The 18,788-nt window shown below is 39.4% G+C and overlaps 1 protein-coding gene across 5 annotated transcripts in view; it reads right to left on the minus strand.

Moving 5' to 3' along the window:
• PHACTR1 (phosphatase and actin regulator 1) overlaps positions 1–18,788 on the minus strand; it is a 581,688-nt gene that overhangs the window by 539,012 nt on the left and 23,888 nt on the right. For all 5 annotated transcript variants that reach the window (XM_037842145.1, XM_037842144.1, XM_037842148.1 and 2 more), the window contains one exon: positions 14,568–14,714. In XM_037842145.1, coding sequence (XP_037698073.1) covers positions 14,568–14,714 — 147 coding nt within the window. The remainder of the gene's footprint in view (positions 1–14,567; positions 14,715–18,788) is intronic.

Raw genomic sequence — 18,788 nt, forward strand, 5'->3', positions numbered from 1 at the left:
TAAACTGACCATGTTTCTTGCTGGAATTGTTTGAAAGATGTTTATTGAGTACTTACTACACAGGTACTTTGCTTTATATACCCCTTTCATGTAATCTTCACACCTCTGAGATATGGGTATTCCCATTTTATAGATAAGAAAGTTGAAGTTTGGAAAGTCTAATAAACCTGCCTTCAAATTGCACAACAGAGTCTGATTCACCCAGGCCTGTCTGACACAGTCCATGCTTATCCCTCTATAGAGTAATGCTTCCCCTCTCTATGAGGCATGGTCAAACCATTATTTCACCTGTCCCCAATCACAGTTCCTTCCACGTGAACCAACAACCCCCAGATACTTTTCTTATTCTACGCATGATGATATATTGCAAGTCGGTGGGCCCTCCAGGGCAGTTAGCCCCAGGAATACTAGAGTTCTACCTTTACTTGCACCTCCTTTTTCATCAGTTCCTACTGTACAACCTCTAGCCCTTCATCATGGTAAGGCATTTTATTCTAACACGAGGTAGGGCCAGGAATGTGAAGGGAGAAATAATGTAGAACTAAAGCCTGAAACAGTGTTCTCTTACTCAGAGGGAGAAAAATAATTGAACCTTAGCCAAACATTCATGGAAACGGAGGATTTATGGGAAAAAATCATTTTTTATGAGCCCATATAAATAACACAATTGTTTTTCCTTAATTCACCAAAGAGCAAGCACAAGAGAGATGAAACCAGTTATAATTTAGAAAAGACACTAGACTGAGCTCAAAATTCATTGTGGTTATTGGACCATATTTGAGCTTTCCAGAGATTGACAGAGAACAATGTCCTCTTAGAAACAACAACTGGAAAGAAAATTACACCAGTTTTAATACACATCAGAGTTGTTGAGTGTATTTGCCCCATTACAGTGAATGCCCTAAATATTTTATTCAATGCACTAGCAGCCATAAGATGCTTCTCATTTTCCTCCAGTTTGGAATGAGCCCCTAACTACACTGTACCTCACAGATGGGTCTTTGCTGCAGAAAAGGTTTCATTTGAACCTTAACACCTATTTTCTTACTTGGTTTCCCTCTAGGACTTTCTACTACAACATATGTGATATTTTTAAACCACTAATGACATTTCAGTTCTGTGTTAGGGTAATAAATTTAGCAGGAATATCTTCTGACCTGAGCCTTGGTATAAGATTGGGTTTTCCCCCAATCTTTTATTTTTATTAATTATTAATTACATATTTTCTTAATCATACACTGTTTTCCTTTTTGCTCCTGCCATCAAAGATCTTATACTTACTTATCAAAGTACTGTCACAATCGAATTTAAATTGAATAGCCAACAAATATTTTTAATGAATTAAGCAACATTTTGTGAAAATAAGGCATGGGGATATTGAAAATAGATTCATAGCTGGGTACAAAGGGACTGTCTGCAGTTTTTCTTATGAAAAATTACCTATAATAAATGAAACTGGCAACACAGCAATAAGAGAGTACTAAAATTAAGCCTGATTGCATGAATATACAGCCTTTTCTGTGTTGGTTAAATTCAGTCATTGTTCCCTTTCCACCTCAATATTTCTACTTCACTATCTTTAATAAGCGGAACCAAGGAAGAGATAGAAAGCAGATCCTAGTAGCTATAACTCTGTTGAATTGTTCCTATAACTGGGTTTATGAAAGGACTCTGCAGATGATATATTTCTTTATGAGGTAGCTTTACAATAGAAAGTGTTCATACAGATCATATTATATGAGCTGTAACCAAGAGGCCAATGAAGTGAGTTTAAAGCTGATTTGAGCTTACTTTGGGTTGACCTGGTGTTATTTCTACGGATGATTCCAGTTGGCCTTAGACTTAACACATACTTTCATTTACTGAATTGCTGTTCTATAAGCCAAATGGTAACATGTTTTGACTCAGATTTTGGTGGACAGGAAAAATAAGAGCAATCTTTATTTCCAGAAATACAAATGTTCTCAAGATACCTGAAAGTATATTACTTGAACCACAGATGTAAACATATGAGCCAACCTTAAAAACATAGAAGAATTTTCAAATCAACTAAACAGCAAAGCTAGAATTGTTTATACTGATCATTGATGAGCTGACTGGTAGCTTTATAGCACCAGGAGGAATTTTGTGGTGAGGTATGAGTGGTACATGGAAATTACCATACTGATTTGGGACCACCTTTGGTTTAAATTCCAGAAGCCACACTAATGATTAATTTATGCGTATTTAAACTGTACTTTTTGGATGACAGGATAAAGGAAAACTGCTTTATGCATTCTACAACTTGAAAAAAAGATGTAGTCAATGTGAAATTTTGCACAAATGTAATAATGTATCAAGTCTCTGATTGCCTAAAAACTACTAACCAAATGTCTTTTCACATCAAAATGCAGTAAAATAGACCTATGAAATTCATGTCATACCTCAAATTATGTGCAACAGGGAATCAGCAATTAACCAAAATTTGCTGTGGTCTGCCTTATCCATCACAGCTCCAAACCCTTTCATCAGCTGAAAACCTTTGCTTTTACATGAACGAAATTCATAGTTTAGGTGAAGCCTTGTAAATGTAAACCCTAAAGACAAAAAAAAATATTTTAAACCCAGTTACCCATCATTTGGTTTTTGCCTGTTCTATTTTAATTGAGCAACTTGAACTTGGAGAAATACTTTCTACAACTGAGAACTGTCCTTGCATGTAAGGCTGCTATGAGTCTTATGCCAATATTGTTGGTAGAAGGAACTTTCCTTATTGAAATAGCTGCTCCTTAAGTGAGCACGGCCAACGGATGTTGCTGGAAGGTCTGGAGCAAACACAGGGCAGCTGGCTCCACAGCTGTGCACACTGTAATTCTATGCTTTGAGTGGGAGGTAATGAACAGTCTCAGACTTCCGCAGATCCACAGGGGACATTGAAGCCGCTCCCTCTCAGAAATGAAGGTTTTGCCTTGCAAACTCTGGTTATGTCTTCGTGAAATCAAAACAAACAATTAGAGCATTCAGTTGGGGGAAGAGGGGAAGGGTGAAGAAAAGGGGAGAGGAGATCGTGAAAGAAGGGCACCTCCTGATTATTTGTTTCTGCCTTCGGTGAAGTTGAATTAACGCTGCACATGACAATAAGATAGATACCTTTTGAAGACTGATACCAAATGGAAAACTGAAGTGAGGCTGGGATCATGATAAAAAGTTAAAAATTTCTGCAATTCACAGACACTTGGGAAATTTAAGCACATTTTCGCTTACTGATGGATAATAATATTCTGAGATCACATTTCGTGAAAGGATGAGATGTGTTCAGTCATTCTGAACTGTTAGCTTGTGTTGAATTTTCAGCCAAGAAAAAGGCAACACTTTAGGTAGACTAGATCTATTTTTCATTTTTTCATTTCTGTGCTCTATCTGTCCCAGAGCTAGACATTTCAGCTATTCTGTTCACACAGACCACATCTGTTTCTCACATTTGTTTAGCACTTGACTGTTTGCAAAGCATTTCACATTTGCTCCTCAGAGTAATCATGAAAATCAGGCAGAGTGTTAGCCCCACGTTAGAGATTTCAGAGGTTCAGAGAGATGATTCATCTCCTAAGTACCAGACTCAGGTTTTGGAACCAGCAAATCTCTAAACCCATCACACGACACTTCTGTCCATTATTTAGAAAGGAGAAGATGCTCTTTTTGATGTTCACATGCAAAGATTCTGTGATTTTTGATGTACTTACTGGACTTCGGAGGCTGGCCTCTCAAACTGAAAAATTGTGTTCTTTCTCTCTCTCTCTTTTCCCATCTTTCTTTCATCTTTCTTTCCCTCTATATCTTTCTCTGCTCTTCTTTCTCTCCCTCCCCACACAACACCTCCAAGTTCAGAGGCTTTGTTGGTAAGTCCTGTAGGTTGTTCTCATTTCCATGTGGCCATTTTCAAAAGATAATTCAAGGTTGATCCATGCAGCTCTGATCAGAGAATATTATTCTTAACACCAATTTCCATAACTTTGTAATTCTGAGAGTGACTTCCTTTCCCATTTTGGGCTACTCATAGTCATCCTGCAATCTAGGCAAGAAAGATGGAATAAGGGTAAAATATATCCCCAGGGAAATTTGTTTCTTTTGTGTGAGTTTTTGGATTTGTAGCTCATTTGGACTGCTCCTAGCAGTCAGATGTGGAAACCAGAGGGCATCCTTTTCTGTGGTTTCTTGGAGGAATGGAACAAACATAGAGCAGAACAAAGATAATGGACCTAATCCTCCACTTTGTGCTAACAAATTCTATGTTATGCATAATTATTTTAAGTGTTTCACATTTATTAATTCTTTTGTTCTTCAAAACAGACCTATGAAATGGGCACCATTATTTGTCCCATTTTACAGGTAAGGAAACAGAAGCAGAGAGGACAAATGATTTGCCCAAGGTCACAAAGCTAGTAACTGATAGAGCAGGAATTTGAGCTCAGGAAGCCTAAAATGGCTCCTTATAATCACTATATGGCACTGGAAAAAAGAGAAGTCTTTCTTATTTTTCCTTTTCCCACTCTTTATAGGGATAAATATGACTTCTAGGGGCCCTAGATACTTCTGCTTTCATTTAAAATTATATTTTATTAGTATAAAAATAAATATAATTCAGGCTGGATTATGCTCATTTTTTTCTTCTGATTTTAAAAGAAATTAAACATTTTCATGGGACCCTAAATGTATTGTGAGCCTAGAGGCAATGCTCAGCAGCCAAGCTGACCCTGACTTGGGGTTTTTCTATTTTCCTTGACTCATGTCCTGGCAAGAGAAAAAGTTTACCACACCCTTAGCCCTACAGAGAAAGAACCAAAGTGGAATTTCTTTGCAAACTTTTTTTTTTTTTTTTTTGAGTTCAGAAATAGGCCCTGGAAAACCACCAGTTAAGATAATGTTTTTCAAACTGTGGGTTGTAAAATTATTTAGGTGGATCATAACTAGCATTTTTTTTATAATTAAAATATATTAGAATGCGACAGAATGAGATGGGATAGGTAGGATACTATGGAAAACATCAAAGTACATGTGAACCTTATATTGGTATTTAGGGGACTATTTTATTCCAATTACATATGTGTATGTGTGTTTTCTGGGTCGTAATGTAAACTGCATTTCTTCCAGTGAGTCATAGTCAAAAATGGTTTCCAATAGTGTGCTAGAAGACACTCCTAGTTCCATCTCTTTCTTTTCCTTTAAAACCTGGCCTCACAGCAAAGTTGGTAATATAAACATACTCTCTGTAGTAAATCACGATAGTTAAGAACACAGGTTCTGAAACAAATAAAGCATGGTGCAAATTCCGGTTCTTCTTATTAGCTGTATTACCTTAACCCAGTGATTTAACTTCTTTGTGCCTCAGTTTCCTCATGGATAAAAAAAAAGGATAGTAATAATGCCATTCTCATACGGGTGTTGCGAGAAACAAATGAGCAAATAAAGCTCTTGGCACCGTGGATGTTAGTAAGTGATCTATCTATAGATGCTACCAACTCAAAATTTATCTCTGGGCCAGATCTCTTTTCTGAATTCTAGACTTTGTATAATTGCTTACCTGACATCTCCACTTGATGTGGAGATCTCAAACTTGACGTGCCTGTATTTGAAAGCCTGATCATTCCCCCATTCCCCAAAATGGCCCTCTATCCTTCCAGTTGCTCAGGCTAAACCTCTGAAGTAGTCCTTCCTCCTTGTCTCTTTCTCACACAACCCATGTCCAACCCATTATGAAATGCTGTTGGCCATACCTTCAAGTGTATATAGAATCTAACCACTTCTCACTGTCTCTGCCACTCCCATGCTGCTGAACCATCAGCATTTCTCTGGATTACTGCCTCTAAACCAGCTGTTTTAGCTTGCCAGGCTGCTGTAACAATAACAATGTACCACAAACTAGTTGGCTTAAAGCAACAGATATTTGTTGTCTCATTGTTCTGGAGGACAGAAATATGAAATCAAGGTGTTGAAATCCTCTTTTTAAAGATTTCATTATTTTCATTATTTACTTTTACCTCAATAAAGCCAACCTAAATGATAACTGTATAGTCTCAAAACCAATCATTAAAAAAGAAATACAATGAACATTTGTGACTCTAGTCAGATCATGAAAAGTAGGTACAATGATAGTGGTGTTTATATGAAAAAATCTTAGAATTCATCACTTTAGGCCCATTGAAACAATGCAAATGTATCGACAGTTCACTTCTATGACCTCTATTTTTCTATGATTCAGGATATTTTTGGAACACATATTTCATACAGCTCAAATCCTTTACACATGGGCATCAACTGGAATAAAATGAGGAAGTGGATTGTGGTAGATTGATTTATGTACCCCAATTTAGTAATGTTCTTAATCTTAACCCACATCTCTGTGGGTGTGAACTCATTATAAATAGGACCATTTGAAGATGTTATTATCAGTTAAGGTGTGGCCAACTGAACCAGGGTGGGTCTTCATTCATATTACTGGAGACCTTACAGAGAATAAACTGGAAACCAGAGGTCAGAGGAGTCAGAAGCCACACGTCAATGAAAAAATGGAAGAGCAGTCATGGGAGAAGCCAAGGACATCACCATGTGACAGCAGGCAGTGATGCAAGCCAAGGAGCCCTAGGGATTGTGTCAATCCAGTATGAGAGCATTACATGCTCTGGGACATAGCACAGCCTTGCTGGGATGTGATTTGGGACTCCTAGCCTCTGAGACCATGAAACAGTAACTTCCATTGTTCAAGCTGCCCAGTGTGTGGTATTTGTAATGGTGGATTGGCAAGATAGGACAGGATGTACATTTAGATAGCTGTTCTTCTAGACCACGGTGAGAGGCTGCTTTCATGTCTCCTCAGGCAAGGGGCAATGGCTATTCCATGAAAACTGATCCACAACCATCCTTCAACCCTGAAAAATTAAATGCTAAGGTGGGTTCCGGGAAGGCTCAGAACATTTCCATATTCCATGCTTCCTCTTAGAGGGAGAATCTGTACCATGCCTCTCTCCTGGCTTCTGGTGGGTGGATGGCAACCCATGGTGTTCTCTGGCTTGTGGGAGCATAACTCAACCTTGCTTCTGTCACATGGCCATGTCTCACTCTGACTCTCCCTTACTGTCTGTGCCCAAATTTCCTCCGCTTATAAGGACACCAGTCATGTTGGATCAAGGGCCAATGCTAATTCAGTTTGACCTTATCTGAACAAATAACATCTTCAAAGATGTTATTTCCAACTGGGGTCACAGGTACAGAACTTGGGGTTGGGACATGAACATGTCTTATTGAGGGACACAGTTCAATCCGTAATACTAGCGTCCTGCTTCCTTACTGTCCCACCATAGTCTGTCCTTAACATAGCAGCCTCAGGGATCCTTTTGAAACCTAAATTAGATCATGTTACTCTTATGCTCAAATCCTTCCAGGCCTGCACATTTCACTAAGAGTGAAGCCGAAGTCCTTGCAACGGCCCACCAGGCCCTATATGATCTGGTTCCTGTTCTTCTCAGCTCTCCTCTGCTACCACTCTCCCCTTGGCTGGCTCCTCTCCAGCCACAGTGGGCTCCTTGCAGGGTCTGCAGCACACCAGGCACAGTCTTGCCTTAGGGCTTTCGCACTGGCTCTTCCATATCAGCACAATCCCTCACTCCTTTGAAGATCTGCTTAAATGCCCTCCTCTCAATGAGGCCTGCTTTGCCCTCCACCTCTTTCCCTACCCCTACAGGCCTCACCTTCTCAGCCTATTTTATTTATTTTTCTCTCAACGCTTAACATGCTATGTAATTTACTTATATATTTTTTATTGCCCATATCCCATTTTTAGAAGTTAAAATTCATGAGGGTGAGATTTTATTTGTTTTGATTACCAATGTAGCTCATATCTAAATATAGTCTGGTTTATAGTTCAATTAATACTTGTTGAGTGAATGAATATTATCATATTATTATTATTTCCCCTCCCCCCTTAAACAGCGTCCAGGTAGAGTAAGATAATAGGTAACAAAGCCTCTTCTATACCTTTGATTAAATCATGATTTACTATTAAACCAACTTGACATGATTTGATTGCAGAGATCCAGAGATAATGGGATTTCTATGTCTATAAACAGTAAATATTTATATTGATATTGATAAAGTTCAGAAAAGTTTCCAAACCAAGCTACAGATTGCATCCTGAAGTTTACAGTCACAACCTGTGTTTTCACTATTCAGATTCTGCTGCTGAAGTGTTCATTTAGAGTTTACAAAGGTGGCAGAAAAGATCAATAGGAAACCTACAGGCTTTTACACAACACTTGTATTCATAAATGTTAAATAATTACTCACGTGAGGTTATTCCTGCTGTCTTTAGGTAACCTGTGTAAAAAGTCACAAGGCTTCATCACCATTCAATAAAGTCAGAAAACTGATTTCAATGTTAATTTAACTATCTTTCATTATATAAAAGACCTGTAAATTTAAACAATTAAAATTTGACATGGCCCACTTTTATCCCCCTGAAATCACATCCACTTTAACACCTACCAAAATGTGGGGTGTGGGGTGAGGTGAGTGCTGAAACAAAATATGAAATGTTGGAGTGCTTCTTGTACCACAGAATGAGGAAAATGTTACATTTAATTGTTCTTTCAGGCCCTCTTTTGTTTATATAACATAACACTCTGGCTATGATGTATGCCCTCTTTTTCACCATAAGTCAAAAAAAAAAAGTCAGTTCTGCAAGTTATCATCTGTTCCCACTTGAATTTTAACTCTTCTGTGTGTGCACTAAATAACACAACATGGACTGAACTTGCATATATCAAAGAGTAACTCTGCATGTAAATTTTTTGATATTTCGCTTTAACATTAAAATAATATGTGAAAACATGTTAATGTACATTTGTATTTATTCTAAACAACAGTTTATTTGCTCCTGTCAGTTTATATCCTTTGTGAAGAAAAAGGAAAAACAAAGTTCTTTTAAGTTTATAGCCAAGTTTACAGTTAGTGCCTAGAGGTTAGAATTTTTCTATGTGGATAATCTAAAGGGATATATTGCAACCTGGTTGAATCCTGCCATTTAGCTGGTGTACACACACCCAACTGTCCTGGTAATTTAAAGGGATAAAGGAAAAATATGTATCTTCTATATCAATTTTTCTTTTAATTATAAAAGAGAATAGGTTAAAAGACTTAAAATGACAATTGGAAACTGGATTAATATTTAATTTCCTCCCTCACCCTTTATTGCTAATATTTCTCCAGTATCTTATTCAACTACACCACAAATACTTATAGAACAACAACTGGGTTAAATACTCTAATTCCTGAATATTTAAACTAAGAATATTTTAATTAAAATGATAAATATAAATGTGCCTAAACAATATATATTAATTCTTCTTTTGACTCAACATATTTTCCTAACTTGACTGTGCTTAAATGTTTTAATTCTGATTGTAATTGTGCTATTTTATGTTTAATACCATAGATAAGACTCTATATCAAATCAATTGTATAATAGGTATCCAACAATTCCAGTTAGAGTTGGAAGCAAGTTATTCTTTCAAACTTTTTAGACTGGAAGGGACCTTAGAGAATTTTATCACCTAAATTCCCCATCTTTGGAGATGAGTGAATCAAGACACAGAACGGTTAAGTGACTTGCTGAAGGTTTTTGTGGAGAGGTGCATTAGAATTAAGTTCTTCTGATGCTTGCCTCATGGTTTTTTCTTTTTTCTTTTTTTAATTTAAAACACACCACCATAGTCTCCCATGGAATTAAATTATACAGACATATAAACAATTCAGTAATTTATCAATTAGCCATAAGATAATAGTAAATACAGTACCTAGATGTTAAAAAATTTTAAAGACTGTCTATACCAATGTTACCAAGAAAATATAATCACCCAGCACAGATTGTGTGTCCAAGTTGTCTCACAATTGCTATTATACATTGCTTAAATAATGATATGGTAAGCAGCTAAGTTAAACATATATGTGAGAGGAGGTCATATTGTTAACTTACATTCCTGCAACTTGTTTATGCTATTTATATTCTCTGGGGTAGGCCCCATTAAAATCACCTTCATGCATGACTTACTGAGATTATCAGGTTAGCTAACTGTAACCAGGGGGCAGGAAAGCAGACCCTCAGAGAGACCCACAATAGAGGCTCCTTGTCAGTCATTTGGATTCCAGCCACTAAATGTGAGAAACAACTCATTAAAAAAAGAGTTCAAGCACACCAAATAAAATCTGGACCTATATGTCCTGTCTTCAGTTTGAAATCAGTAACAAAAAAAAAATATTGTGAGTGATAAACTGGCATTCTTCAATGAAAGAGTGAAGAAGGATGCTTACCAAGATATGTAGATGAATAAAACAGTCTTGGTTCAGCATGACTATTTGCCCTTTTGCCTAGGGACAATTATTGCTTAACTGATGAGAGCAGCTACTAGGCTGCCACTTCTCAATATCACGGGCTTTCATAATTTAGCAAAGTGATAAAGGTCTTCCTTCTCAGTTCAGAGAGGGAGTAAAGAGGTCTCTTGAGACCAGTTTATAACTCATCTGGCTGACCCATCCATTCTTATAGGTAGCCAGAGCAAGCCAATTCTGTCTGCCATTATCTTCTGGCCCTGAAAGAGTGGAAGAGATCAGTGGAAGTTAGAAACAGCTATCCTTGGATGACATCAGGAACTAAAGCAGATCTCAACCTTCCAAACAGGATGTGCATGCAGGGGCTGACCATGGTTTTGATTTAAAATCTCACCATACAAAACAATTCTGAAATGTCAACAAAGATAAACTTCCTTTTGATTAGAAAATACCCATTCTTTTCAATAGCGCCCAATATTGGTTTTGTGTTTTTAAAAACTCCTAAATCATCAGGCAGACTAGCCTTCCCTATTTTGACATTTTTTAAAGAAATTTTAGATGCGCTTAAATCTTCTCTTTATCATAACACTTCATTTCACCTTAATGTGTAATTACTGGGAACCTTTATTTGTAATACTTTCTATATACCTCTTCTACATGCTGAGAACATAAAAATGAATAGAATACAATAGTCCACAGGAAAATACCTGGCAGATGAGCTGCAATTCATCATGCCTTACCTGCATTTACGGTGCACAGAAGTGAATGAATGCATTCATAAGAAAGGGTTAGTTCTTAAAAGCTAAATGTCAGTGACATTCATTACAAAATGAGAACACAATTAGAACACTTGCTACTAATAGTGTGAACATACTCTTCTGTTACAGGATGTCCTTTTAACACATTTGAATTTCTCAGGAAAACCATCCTCCCATGTCTTAAATGAGCTTTGATACATCTGTACATCTGTATAATCTTCAGCAAATATGTTGACTTAATTTTCCTTAGCATATATACTATCTTCAGCAAACAATCTATCAACATTTACTTAACATACTAAAAGGCTGAACAGAAGTTAAAAACTTATAAAAGGACACTTTTAGAAAAATAAAGGTCATGGTTCAGAAAAATTCTGTCTCTGCTATCTCAATTTAGGCTGAAATTTGAACTTAGAATCTTCATAAAGTGATGAAAGACAAACATTTTGGTGTTATTCTTTGGCTGACTTGGGACTGTAGGAGAAGGAGCATTTCCTTCACTCAAGCTGTGGAGTTATTTCTGAAATGATATTAAGTCCTGTCAGGGACAGGATGTAGTTGAAGGAATGCTTAAATATTTAATTAGCATCTGAAATGCCCAGTCCACTTTATGTGGCAACTGTACAGATTACTTTAAGAGAGTTGGTCCCCAAAATGAGTTAATGACATCCAAGTGAAATGAATACATGCATATTTATTTTTCCTGAGCATTGGTAAACCTCTAAAATATTAAACATGGATTTATATATAATGACTGGGTATGTGAAAACAAATATTAAGCACCAATAGTTTAATCCAGTAAAGAATTTCTCTGAAAAGAATAAACAATAAGTGACTATTTGGGAGAAGGAGAGGGGTGGGAAGAAAGAATAGATGAAAACTTCCTTGCTTAATTGTTTACAAATTGTTTTTAAGAGACAAACAAAATTTTCTCTATGCCCAAATTATGTAATTTATTTGGAATGTGCAGGCTCCTCTGTTCAGCAACACTGATAATGACACTAATAGTTTAATTACAACTTGCTGCTCAAGGAGATAAACAAGGCTGTTTGCTTTTTAAACCAGGAGTTACAATTACTTTTAAATGTGGGAGAAAGACACATCTGCAAGTAGATCTTACTTTGTGGGGAAAGCAACCAGAAATCAGCTGGAAAATAAAAACAGAACACCAGGAGTGAGCAGCCGGCACAAAATTAGAGCAAAACTCCCGTTTTGAGCAGTGGAGCAGTGGGGGTGAGGAATAGTAGGCAACAAATGTAGGTGGGCAGGGATAGAAAAGTTTTCAGTGGCCAGATCTTTCGCATTTTCTCTGGGATTCCACGACAGAGAGAGATTGAGCACCTCCTCCCTCCGCTGTCCGGTTTACAATCACGTCCTGTCAGACAATCCTCTTCAGCACCACCGAGAGAGGACAGCTCCTGTAACCGCAGCTCCTGCTGCGACTGCCCTCCCTTTTGCCAACACCTACTCCACAGCATTTCTCTTTCTAGCTGGGTGTCCTTTTTGCCACTTCACATTTAGGGGTATTTCAGTGGACATATAGATGGGACTAAAGAAAATCCAGCCTGTTTATTTCCAGATGAAAGAGAGACAAGTCCTGCATGAGCCAATATTTTAATGGGCCTCCAGAACAATTTAACTAGAAAATTGCAAGTCACTGGGTTTAATCTGGTGGCAAATGACTCAGTTTCACTCAGTAGTAGCTAAGAATTGCAGCTCTTTTATAGTGCTTTATTTTATGGTCTAGTAGAAGGTAAACAACCTTTACTAACTGCTGCTTTAGCCCTTTCCCTCCATTTTAGAAATACACACTTGGGGAATACACCTGAGTTTGGTAGCAAAGGGGTCAGTGGAATTATTTCTAATACTACTGGGTTTGGAAAACAATTGCAGTCCTAAAGTAAACTCTTCTAAATTCTTCACAAGACTCCTTACAACCATACAGACAAGCCTGAAACATACAAACAGAGGCTTCCTTCCAATACTACAGAATAGAATACTACAGCATGTCACATAAATTGCCAAAGCTTTTCCAATGAAATTCTCTTTTCTCTAGCCCCAAAGCCAGAGACAAACATTTGGTGAGTGAAAGGGTATGTATGATCAAAATTCTAAGGCCTCAAGACTGGAAAATTACATTCCAAGGAACTTGGCTACTTTGACATATTCAGTTGCATTCTTCCAGCCATAGAGATACCAGTTACTTAACCCTATGCATCTTGTTTCTTTTCTGTCCAAACTTCTCAACAGAGCATAAACTACCCATCATTTCAAGGTTCTCTCAGCTCTAATACACCCATACACCCCCCACCCCACCCCACACCCCCTTGTTTCAGTTCCATTTTAAAGGGTTTATTTCCTAAAGAAAAACTTTTTTCTTTGTTTAAAGACACCCTTTTGGAAAATGCCATCATTCTTTTAGCTCTGGAGATGATAGAATGATAAGGGTCTCTAGAGAGGAAGAGACATAAGCCAGATTTGGGGCTTAGGAGTCATTCGGAAAAAGCAGTGCTGTGAGGATAGTGGTGAATAACTTCTTCCCACTGATAGTGACCACCGACTGGTAACAGAGGGAGAGGAGTGCCCATGAGTAAAGAGCAGGAGCCAAGGGGACAGCAGACTCTGGGAGCTTCTTATCAGGTAAATGTGAGCAGGTTCATTGAAAGCGATTTTGACTCTGAATCCCTCAGATTTCTTTCTATTGCTCCTTCCTTCCTTCCTTCCCTCCCTCCGTCCCTTCCTTCCTTCCTTCCCCTCTCCCTCCCTCCTTCACCTTAGCTATCCCTTTCATACCATCTGAGTCACTTTGGGCACCAGTTGCAGTGACAGCATCAAGTCACCTAACAAGCATCCTGCAGACCACTTTATTATTATCCCCGTGGTTGCTTCCAACTGCTAGGTGGCAAGATAAAGGTTCCCTTCCCAGCGAGTGAACCCCACCCCCTCTCTCCACTCCAACACCGCAGCAGCACGATCAACCCGACAAAATCACCGGAATCTGAATGTCACCAAGTTCCACCCTGTAGGAGCCCCGCCAGCAAACCTCATCAGTGGCGCCTTGCAAGACCCTCCGCCCCCAACCAACGCACCGGCATCCCGACCCCTCTCTTGATTACTGCTTATGAACACTGTCATCATTGGCAACACTTTCCTCTCTTCGTGCAAGAGGAGAGCACCTGAGTGACTCCTGGACGGATATAGGGCTCCACGCGCTCCCCTCCCCCACCTCCGCAACAAACACACACACATACACACGCACACACCCTCCTTACACCAGCGACACAAAGAGAGCGAGGGAGCAAGAGCCCGGCGCCCGGCTGGGTTGGGAGGGGAGGGCCCTGCCGGGAGGGGGTGCCCGAGGAGGGGCAGGGGGCTGAGCCAGCTGGGGAGGAGGGAAGGAAGGGAAGTAAGCCAGGAAGAGGAGAGAGAAGGCGGCGAGAGGGTCGCCTTTACCTGCCCCTAGGTTGAAGGAGATCCTGGCCTCCGCGAGGTATGGCGTGTCGCTCTTGGAGCGGACTCTCCTGATGGGCCGCCGGTCTATATCATCCTCCGAAGATGCCGCCATTAATGTGGGAGGCAGGAGCAGGGTCGCCCGGCGAGCTGAGAGGGAGAAGGAGAGGGAGAGAGAGAAGCAGAAAAGGGGAGGAGGGGAAAGGAAGAGGCTTGCACACAGGGAAAGGGGGAGGGGAGAGGGGGATGGGAGAGGAAGGGAAGGGGACGGGAGGGAGGGGGAAAAAGAGAGGGAAAAAAGGAAAAACGAGGGAGAGAAAAGAAAGAGAGCAAAGGAGAGAAAGGGGTGAGGGGAGAGAAAGAAAATCCGTTAAGGATTTGTGGACCGGAGCAGAGACCAGGTCTACCCAGGGCTGGCGCCCGGGGCTCCCCCCAACTCCTCTCCCAGACACAGGGCCAAAGGGGGTCGGTGCTCTGGACTGACACCCCGCCTCCCGCCGCAGCCCCAGATCAGCTCTGGGTATAGACAGGCTACAGCGAAAGAGAAGACTCCAAAGCAAAGATGCCCAGTCAGCATCGTGCCCTCTCCCGCCAAACGCACTTAACTCTGCGCTTCAAGTGCGCACTACGGTTCCTAAACCCACTGGATTCTCTAGGCGGAGGAGGCCCGGCGGGATGATCCCAGCTTCAGCTTTCCTCCATGAACTTATTACTCCTAGGGTGCAAGCCCGGGTCCAGCTGGTCATGGAGGAGGATATCGGGCAGGGGTTCCCCTCTGCCCCCTCCTTTCCCAACCAAGAGCTCAAAATAGAGATAGAAGCAAATCTGAAATCGTCCCAAGCACTCTTATCTGCCCCTTGCACCCTAGAGGTGGGGGGTATTAGAAAAGTGGATACATGTTTGGGAGGAGATTCACAGTAGGTTTCTAGAGTTGATATTTTGAATTTAGACTTGGCATATTCCAACTGAATTGAACCACTTTCTTTTACAAACACTAACTTCTGGGATGTGTTTATTGCTATATAAATATCTATTCATTTTTGCTTTCAACTTCTCTTTATTTTGGGCACACAGGAAGAAAAATAGTCTTTGGGTCAGAACTGCAGTCTCTCCAACCCCAACCATTGTTTCTGAGGGAGAGGCAAAGATCAAGGGTACCTTACATTTGCTTTGAAGCTTTGCACTGCAGCTCCCAACCCTCCCATACTACATATCAGATCCTAGGGAGGTTTCTGGGGGGTGTGAATCAGAATGGTTTGATGCTCCTATGAAGCTATTGATGGCCTAAATTCTTTTATGTTTATCTTGCTACAGCTTCAGTCACTTGGTGTTTTTGTGGCCTGAATTTGCCACTCTTCTATCTAGTAAGGGCCCCTCTGGAGAACACAGATAAGTCCTACCTTGACTTATTCCTGCCACAAAGGAAATCTGTGTCGAGTCATGCCCTTCAGTCTCAGAGGAAGAACTGTCACTCCTGCTCTAGGGCTTTCCTCTCCACTTCAACTGTCTGTTCTGATTCTTGTCTTGCATTCTCTCATCCTAGACTCTCCAGTTTCTGTGCATCAGTCTTTTACCTTCGCAGGTGCCTAGTACAGTTTACCTTAGGAAAATACAGCTTCCCTTGGCCTGGCTGTCTCATCTAGCTCATACCATTCCCTTCTCTTTCTGTTTAACCTGCCTGTGGAACTCTTGGCTGCACAGACTCTCTTTTATCACTATCAATAGCCTCCTCTCATTCCCACCACTGTATTCCAGCCCCACCTCTCAACCTATTTTATTTTGAAGGTCATCAACATCCTCCTAACAGTTAAATCCATTTTCTTGGTTTCTCTGAAATATCTAATAATCTGTTCTTCTTAAAATAGTCCCCTTGACTGGCCTCCCTGCACTAGACCTCCTTGTTCTTCTGCCTACCTCCACAGCCACTTGATTTCTGTCAGTTTATACTTTGCATGTTAATTTGAAACTCCTTATCCTGGCATTCAGGGTCCTCCACAACCTGTCTTCAACCTTTCTGTCTAACATCATCTCCCATTATTTACCTCCAGTTGGCCTGATGTTGCTTCAACAAGTCTGGGCTCATTTCCGCATCTGTACTTTGGTTTATGTAGCAACCTGCAATTTCTTTCCTATAAACGTTCCATGTTCCCTCTAGGAAATGTGAGATAACTGACCCACTAGTATAGGCATGAACCAGCACATAGTAAATGCTCATAGATATTTTTGAATAAAGGAAGGGAGAGATGGAGGAAGGAAGGAAAGGAGGAAGAAGCAAAAAAGAATGAATGAAGAAAAGAAGGATGAAGAGAAGAGAAATAGGGAGTGAAGGAGCTACTCACATAACTAATGAGTAGCTGAGCTGCAGACCAAATCTGTGCCTATCTGATGTCAAATCCTGTGTCTGGAACCAGCATACTGATTTGCTACTAGTGGATGCTATACATATTTAGTTCCCTAGCCACAGTTTAAATTTACTTTTCTATGTCCCCCTTATCTCTCTTCTACATAGATTAAAACTGGGTACTTCCTATTCTAAGAGGCACAACAGGAGCATATGGTTCATCAAATGAACCATGGAGATTAAAGCTTTTTAGATGACTGATCAGGCTGTAAACCAATATTAGGATTATGACATTTAGGTCAAGGCTCTTAAGGAAGTGCAAAAAGTAAGGAAATAAAATCAAACAAGTCTGACTACAGTATAAACTGTGTGTCCTTTGAAATAATGCAGTGCTATGTGATAGTTCAAAATGTTTAGGATTCCCTGCCTCCTTGTATTTTCTTTCATCAGCTATGTCTCTAGAAAAATGATAGTCACTTGAAGAAATACCTAGCCTTAGCTTTTCTGTGTTTCTTTGATTTTGTACATTAATAGCTCTTGATAAAGAGAAATACATCCTTGACTTCCCATTTCTTATTCATTCATCATATTAGAGGATTAGGACATTAATATTAGGATTAGGACCTACTACCTTAGGTTTACCTTGCTTCAAAGGAGTTTAAATTCACTTTCTTATTATCTCCTTATGGATTCTTTTACTTCTAAAATAATTCTAGATAGATATACATTTGACAAAGATGACATAACAATACTGCATCCCTTTTCATGTCCTTGAATTCTTTTATTACAATTCTATTTCTGACTCTTACGTTCCACTTCTTGGATTCTCTAATTTACTTCTTCATTGTTGTTCTTCTAATTTCCCTTCTCTTTTCCCATTGCCTCTCTTTTCTTATATCCTTATTTAGTTCTTTCTAACAATTCCCTTATAAGGTCAATTCTGTTTCATGACCCCCCTCCCCAATCTTTATAAAAAACTCACTTTTGTGGGCTTACCCCAATATTTCCACACTCTTAATCTTCTGGTATTCCTTTTATATACACGACCTCTTACGAGAAAATATCTGACTGAGTGCTATCTGAGAGAGCCTTGGAGTGGGAATCAGGGACAGTGGGTACTGCTCCAAGTACTTCCACTAACTCACTGAGTGACACTAGGCAAGTCACGCTACCAGGATGGTCTCAGTCACCTCACCTAGAAAATGCAAGGGTCACCCAGAAAATGCAAGAGTCAGATAACATGACCTTAAAGCCCCTGCCTAACTCCAATGCTCTTATTTTTTTTGCAGCTGTACTTGTATCTATACTTCTTTCCATGAATATCCATGGAATATTTTTTCCCTTAATCTAAGAAAATATTTTGTTCCTTTAATTTGTAAGCAATCATATGTAGGAAACCATGTGGTAGCCATACTTTTCCCAATTATTTCATATGATTCAAATCTATTTTATGTAACTGTACAATGTTTAGAATCTGTTTCTTTTTTCTCCTCATATGGTTTCTATCATGTAGAAACACCCATATGATTGTATGTGTGTATAAGTATTGGATTCAACTGTGACCTCAACAACTTCCAAATATAGTTTTTAATTGTTTTCCTATTGAGCTTTTTTTAAAAAAATATAAATATGATTCCTAAGAAAAGACATTTTTCTTTCTTTCTTTTTCTAAAGTCAGTCAACATTTCAGTACTGAAGAACTTTGTGCAAATGTATATCCAAAGATAGAGTCAGAGAAAGAGAAGCAGCACAATAGGATGCTCAAAACAATAGCATTTTATACATCAATATATACAGGGGTGGGAAGGGGAGGAAGAAAGAAGAGGGAAGTATTCCATCCTCACTAAGAAAACTCTTCAGATGAGCAAAGCTTATCCTTTAAG

Source organism: Choloepus didactylus, chromosome 7 (assembly GCF_015220235.1).
Source record: "Choloepus didactylus isolate mChoDid1 chromosome 7, mChoDid1.pri, whole genome shotgun sequence".
In the NCBI taxonomy this organism is placed as follows: domain Eukaryota; kingdom Metazoa; phylum Chordata; class Mammalia; order Pilosa; family Megalonychidae; genus Choloepus; species Choloepus didactylus.